This window comes from Tyto alba, unplaced genomic scaffold, assembly GCF_018691265.1.
Source record: "Tyto alba isolate M040663 unplaced genomic scaffold, T.alba_DEE_v4.0 Super-Scaffold_13, whole genome shotgun sequence".
Lineage (NCBI taxonomy): Eukaryota > Metazoa > Chordata > Aves > Strigiformes > Tytonidae > Tyto > Tyto alba.
This window is the reverse complement of record NW_024881275.1, coordinates 14,482,182-14,488,601: the sequence shown is the minus strand read 5'-3', so window position 1 is coordinate 14,488,601 and position 6,420 is coordinate 14,482,182. Positions and strand designations below refer to the sequence as shown.

General features: G+C 37.1%; 1 protein-coding gene across 2 annotated transcripts in view; it reads right to left on the bottom strand.

Moving 5' to 3' along the window:
- Nucleotides 1–1,784: 1,784 nt before the first annotated feature.
- TEK (TEK receptor tyrosine kinase) overlaps nucleotides 1,785–6,420 on the bottom strand; it is a 42,225-nt gene continuing 37,589 nt past the window's right edge. The window contains exons 20-23 of one of the 2 annotated variants that reach the window (XM_009972878.3): nucleotides 5,970–6,010; nucleotides 4,734–4,830; nucleotides 4,157–4,256; nucleotides 1,785–4,045 (exon numbers count right to left, since the gene is read on the bottom strand). In XM_009972878.3, coding sequence (XP_009971180.1) covers nucleotides 3,971–4,045; nucleotides 4,157–4,256; nucleotides 4,734–4,830; nucleotides 5,970–6,010 — 313 coding nt within the window. In that variant the 3' untranslated portion in view covers nucleotides 1,785–3,970. Of the gene's footprint in view, nucleotides 4,046–4,156; nucleotides 4,257–4,729; nucleotides 4,831–5,969; nucleotides 6,011–6,420 lie in introns of those variants that run through there. The other variant, XM_033010018.2, reaches the window with a different exon arrangement.

Here is a 6,420-nt window from a genome sequence, read left to right as displayed (position 1 = left end):
TGTACTGAAGGCTAAAAAACTGTAGCTGCTTCTTGTGCATTGAAGTACTTAGGGGTTGTGTCCTGTTCTGTGAGATACTGACAGGCAGTAGCTGTGATTAGAAATAACGTTGTGTATGTATTGTTCTGCATCTGCTGCTCAGAATGTCACAAAAAAAAGGCAGTTTTCATTTTCCTTCAGCCAATAGTAGGTAATAGTACTTAATATATAAATAGAACAATCTTGAATCCAGGCTGTACTGCAGCTTAGAGCAGGGGCTTTGGCTTGCTCTTTACAAAGGGGATAGGCTTGCTTGTGGATGCTGCCAGCTTTGAAACTAGGTCTTTTTAGTGAAGATTGCCTTTATTTGTCTTTGAGTAAATCTAAGGAAAGAGATTAATATCTACTTTCTAGAACTTATTCTACTTAGCAGAGAAGCCTGTGTTAGTCATCCAACAAGCTTTTAGCAGTGACCAAGCTGGTAATTCTGAAGCTCTATAGACCATCTAAGGAACCTCCATCTGACTTTTCTTCATAACTTCTTGTAGTTGACTATTGAATTATTAAAACTGAATCGCTAAAATACCGTGCACAGTAAGTAAATTAATTATAGATACTAACTTTTTTTGTAAAAAAAAAAAATAGCAAAACAAAAGTCTTCCGATGCTGGAAGAGATGAAATTTCACCAAAACTGAAAGGTGGTATAAATATAGGTGCAATTAATAATTGGAACAGTGACTCATCTCAGAGTTGTATCACTGTCATTTCTTTGCTGCTGGCTACCATAAGCATACTTTCCTCTTTACCACATATATTTATGATATAGACTTAGCTACTGCAAAACATGACCCAGCATTCTCAGGAGCTGGAAGTTTAGCTTATGTTTTGGAGATCGGAGAGACTAGTGTGGTTTGATTGGACCTCCACAGTTTAGAGGGACTTGCTAAAACTATCACCACCTACTGTGGAATATCACCACCTGTGTCATGTATTATGCTATTAAGTGAATAGGTGAAAGAGCTTTGAAGTAGTATGAAGAAACATTACATCACTTTTGATTTGAGGATTTTGATGTATAGCCTGGAACAGTTTAGCCTGCTTTGTTCCAACTGTTGTTTTTGCTTTGGTTTTGCTTGGTTCCAACTGTATTGTTCTGTAGCTTTTTAGTTTTGCTTGGGCATATTAAGGACTTTTTGTTTTGACTGCATTCAAACTGTTGAACAATCAGAGCTGTTGCACTAAATGGACTTTGAGGATGATGAGGGAGAAAGCTTGGGGAGATAAGTTATGTGGAGGCTCTTCGTCTGCCTTTTTGGTCTTAAATGCTCCACTTTCTCTGATCAGGTGCCTGATAATTTCTTTTTCAACAATAGATAACACTTCACTGTAAGCAGCTGTTCTGCACCGCATGGCCAACTCCCCTTGTCTGAAATGCTTTTCTTTCCCAGCCAAGAACTTGTACTGAGTATGAGCTTGATAACTGTATGTGAGAGAATATGGAAAAACTAATGCTGTGATATCAAAAACCCTGGGGAATAGATGATCTTACTCTAAGCTTGTGCACAGATGTTAGCAGGTATAAATAGGTGGAGGTACATAATGTTAAGATGTAGGGTATTTGGAATAATGGAAAACTGTTGGTGTTGGTAGTGTTATGTGCTTGGCAGCAAAGAAACAAACAGGAGACTCTTGGGAAGGAGAGGACATGGAATCTGATCTATTGTACTGTGGAAAGCAGAACATACAACCTGCTAATGGTTAAACTGAAAACCTTTATATGCTATCTACTGCCATAATTTGGGCTTTCCAACACTGTAGAACAGACAGTAAATTCTAGCTATTTAACCTGGGATACCCAGTGCATGTTGTGAGTACAGAAGTAATCTGTCTATCTGAGACTCTGGCAGAAACAGTGGGTGGTTTTAATAGCTGTAGTTGTGTGATGTAGAGACAACAGAGACATCTCAAGCTATGTATTGGAGTTACAGTTTTCGTTTGTATATTTTTTTAAATGACAAGTAAAAAAAATAAATTTAATTACAGCAGATTAGAAAGCTTATGCATACCACAGTGTTAAATGAAGATATGAAGAACATTTATAAAGACACTTAAATGCTCTTCAGCTAAATTTCTAGTGAGACCTGAGCACTTAAAATGCAGACAGTATAACGACTGATTGGGTTGATGAATGCCTAATTCTTTCCTTATGTGGCATTTTGGCCCAAGTAAAAGTTTGCCAGAGAAACAAGGGTTCACATCAAGTAGCAGAATAGTTAGTTGAGTCTGCTTGTTAGAGATGTGTGAGACAATGAGCTGTTTTGGACCCATGAAAAAATCCGTACAGGAAGTGGAGCAGTTTCAGCAGAAGTTATCTAGCTTTGCCTGGCAGCCTAGAATACACCCATGGAGGTCTGTTTCTCTCCAGTTCGCCTCACTAACATATAGGAACCTGTATGGACTGCAAAATGCAATGCCCATGCTTCAAAAGTGCCTCATCAAGCAGACTTTTATGAAAAATATAGTGGAATTTGGTTTTCTTTTCAATTTTGGAGTTGTTCCTTGGTTCAATGAATCTGTGCGCTCTTTGTAAATTCAGACTGTAGCACTTGTACTTACAGTGCAATTTCTGGCTATCTCAAGACCACACAAGTGATCTCAGCACCCTTGCTTGTTGATTCAATCCCTTTTTGTTCTTGGTGCTTCTCCTGTTTGAGTCGGCCTGGCGTGTGCCAGTAATGTTGTTCTATATTCTGGTGTGATATCCTTGCCTTGTAACCAACCAGCTGAGTACCCCAGCCATAAAGTATCAGAAGGGGAAACTTTTTCCTCTTTCTCTCTAGTATCTTCCTCCAGGTCTGGGGTGGGTGATCTCACCTGCCCAGTTAGAAAGGTGCTGTGGTGTGAAGGTCAGTTGCGAGCTGGTGAGTCATAGGGGTATGAGGGGAACATATCTGCAAAGCATGAGGTTGCCTAATATGTGAATTTTGAATAGGGTCAGTCCACAGGGTCCCACATGGTTGAGTTGATACCAGAAGCTCAGGCTAATCCTGCCTCTGTCTAACCTAAGGACTAGAAGATCTTTCTGGCAGGCCAAATATCATTGTTTTGAAGCATTTCAGTACAGTAATTTTAGGAGGCCATACCACACTACCAACTGCATAAGGGATAAAATAAGCAAAAGTAAGTAAACCTTGCTTGTATATAATAGGTAGTAATTTATAATTATGCAGTGAAATTATTAAATGAAATACAAGTTCAGTGAGCCTCATGTATATCCAGGCTAATTGTAAAAACTTATTTTACAGTATGTAGTATGTTCCTCAGTCCTATACTACTTGATAATTGCTGTATGGCTGCCTCTGATAGCATTAAACACTTCAAAACATATGCATATTTTGCATATAGGCAAACACTGACTGTTGAACTGGACAATGAAAAAGCAATAGCATGCCTTATATCTTACAAGTGTCAATACAATTTTTGAACATATTATTTCTGCTAGCTCACTTTTGCATACAAATAGGGGTCTTAATAATTATCCTCGGTGAGCATAATGGATTGGCAACATTTTTGTTTGAATCACAGTGAAATGTCTATGAAATACTGCTATAATATACCCATTTTCCACTCTCCTATCAGTAGCTCTTAGAAATGATCTAATATATCTAAGATGGCATTACCTAATGCATTATCATATGAATGTATACACTATATCTACACGACTAGGAAAAATGAAACCCCTGCATATGAACAGCAGATTTCACGACTTCAGTCTATTCCTAGTCTGAACAGTATATACACTTCTACAGCCTGTGGAGGCAGAGGTTACTGTGTGATATACACATACATATCTGTAGTAAAACAGTATTACTGTATTATATACAGTTAGAGCTATACACAGTTCTACACAGCACATCACATTTTGGGCTCCAGCAGACTGTGTTTTGGTTTTCTTCAATACATCACTGATGAACGAAGATTTCATCTGTCTTAAGCAGCTTCTTCAGCGGAGCAATCAATGCCTGCATAAGTAAACTTCTCATATAAGGTAGTGTTGACATAGGTCTGGGAATGAAATAAACAGAAAGAGTGTGATGTAAGGTGCATTACCTCAAGAATCCTAAATGATACTGAAATTATTCATGGCCTGATTATTTTCTAGGGATTCATTCTTACCTTCCTTTCTTCTAACATCCTGTTCAGTGACACCAGTATCTGAGCAAATGATGGTCTTTCATACGGTTTCTCTCTCCAGCACTGTCTCATTAGGTCATACCTTTAAAATTCAAACACCAGCATGTGATAGTTTAGATACATAGGTTAAAGCTACAAATTCATGTTTATTGGAAGATTTTGCACATTCCATTTTTTCAAATGAAAATGGATGTATACATAGCTGGAGTTACATTTTCCACAGCTGGTTGCTGTCTGAAAAGAATTTTCTTTTTTCTCTGGAATAATCAATAAGCTGTCTTTGAGCTAACGCCCAGACATGTTTTGTAAAGAGAAGGATATCTGGCAAGAGCAGAAAGCCTGGGAAAGGGCTTATGGGAAAAGAAACTGCATGCTTAGTACAAATGGACTTAAGTAATTATTTCCACTTGTGGACCCTTTTAAATTTTTTTTTTAAATGTATTTTTTATGTTTTCCTGAAACAATGTTTATTTTATTAATTTCTTGTAGATATAATGTATTTCTTACAGCAGATGTTGATTATTCTGTTTTGGTTGTTTTTGCTGAGGCACTTACTTACACTTCATCATCACAGTTGAGAGGCTTTTCCAGTCTGTACCCTTGAGGCAGTTTTTCGTAGAGTTCTGCACATGTCATTCCACAATATGGCGTTCCACCTAAAGAAGAGTTTAACCATTATCATGAATACAAGATCTTTTTAATAAAGTAAAGTTTAATTTTGTAGCAGAAATGAAAAAGAATGACTGATTTAGTAACACTTAAATTACTCCACTGTTAGGGAATATTTTGCAGCTACATTTTTTGTGGTTAATATTTCTATACTGCTTAATGCACAGTATTGAAGAAAAAAATAAAAGCATAAACTTTTATCAACTGTGGGCCCGCCCTAAATTTCTCTTCAACTCTGAGGGCCCACATCTAATTGTATTTGAACTGATTTTGCAATACCCTTGATGGCAATAGCCAGGTCATTCCTTTATTAGCGTGGTATTAATGAGATCCAGTATGGACTCATGGAGCTATTACTGTCAAGCGGGTTTTGCCCCTTTTTGCAACTGTTTGGTTGCTTAAGACTCTTGATTTTTCCACACTGTAGTGTGTTAGTTTCCATCCATACTTAATGTAAACTCATTTAGTAAGGAAAACTGGGAACAAGTGAGAAAGCAACAGTTCATGATTAGCCCAGTAGGCAATATGCGCCTCTGTCAGTACACATCTCTTGTCCAGCAGACCATGGGGTGCACTCCAAGGCAAATCATAAAGGCTGTGTAATGTAGTAACTCTGAATGGCTTGAGGTTGTATCACATATGTGATGAATAGAGGTGTGTGCAGAAATGAACTCTAAATTTTATTTGAAGATTAATGTTCAAAAGTTTTCCTCAAGAATACTTGGAGTAGAAGATGCTTATCATCTTCCCCCCCCATCCCCCCAAGTCATTAAAATACAAGTCCTGATTTAAGACTCAGTAAGACTGGTGAAAACCCACCCATCACACTCAAAACGTACAAGCTGAGGGCTATATATCATGTGCCATGTTGGATTTTATGTTTAGATTTAGCCTAGGTTTTATAGTTCAATGGAAACATGGTCATTATATTTTTCTCATTTAGAGTGGTATCTGAATTGAAAATGCGACGATTGCATTTCCAAGCATACTGAATCCAAATAAAATTTAGTAGAAAGAAACAGGAAAAAAAAAATGTTGCAAAGCACTATATCTTTATAGACCAAGTGAATGGAACTGGCTTGGCTCAGGTTGGTTTATTTGTGCAGTACAAAATTCAGATACTTACCTAAACTAACAATTTCCCATAATAGGACACCATATGACCATCTGCAACAGAGGGATATTATGGAGTGCAACAAAAATGCAACAAGATTGTAACAAAATTTCATACTTTAAAATGGTAGATAATTTTGCTAGTATTTAGAGAATGCAGAGAAGTGTGTAAGTCATTCTTTTATATTTTGTTTTTATTAACTGTTGTATAATGATAGGCTTCATGGAATCAGAAAGCAGGAGTGAAATTTTTAGTAAAACCTAATTCACTCTGAGTCCATCAACCAGACTCCTTTGCTAGACTGTGAGATCTCAGCAAATCATGCTAATACAGAATTGCTTTGACAAATATCACTGTCAATTTCCTGACTAAAATACTGAGGAGTTCTGGGTCTCCCAATAATTCATCAGGTTTCTAATTTCAAATGAAAAATAGAATTGAAGTAGTGGCCCAAATCCAATTA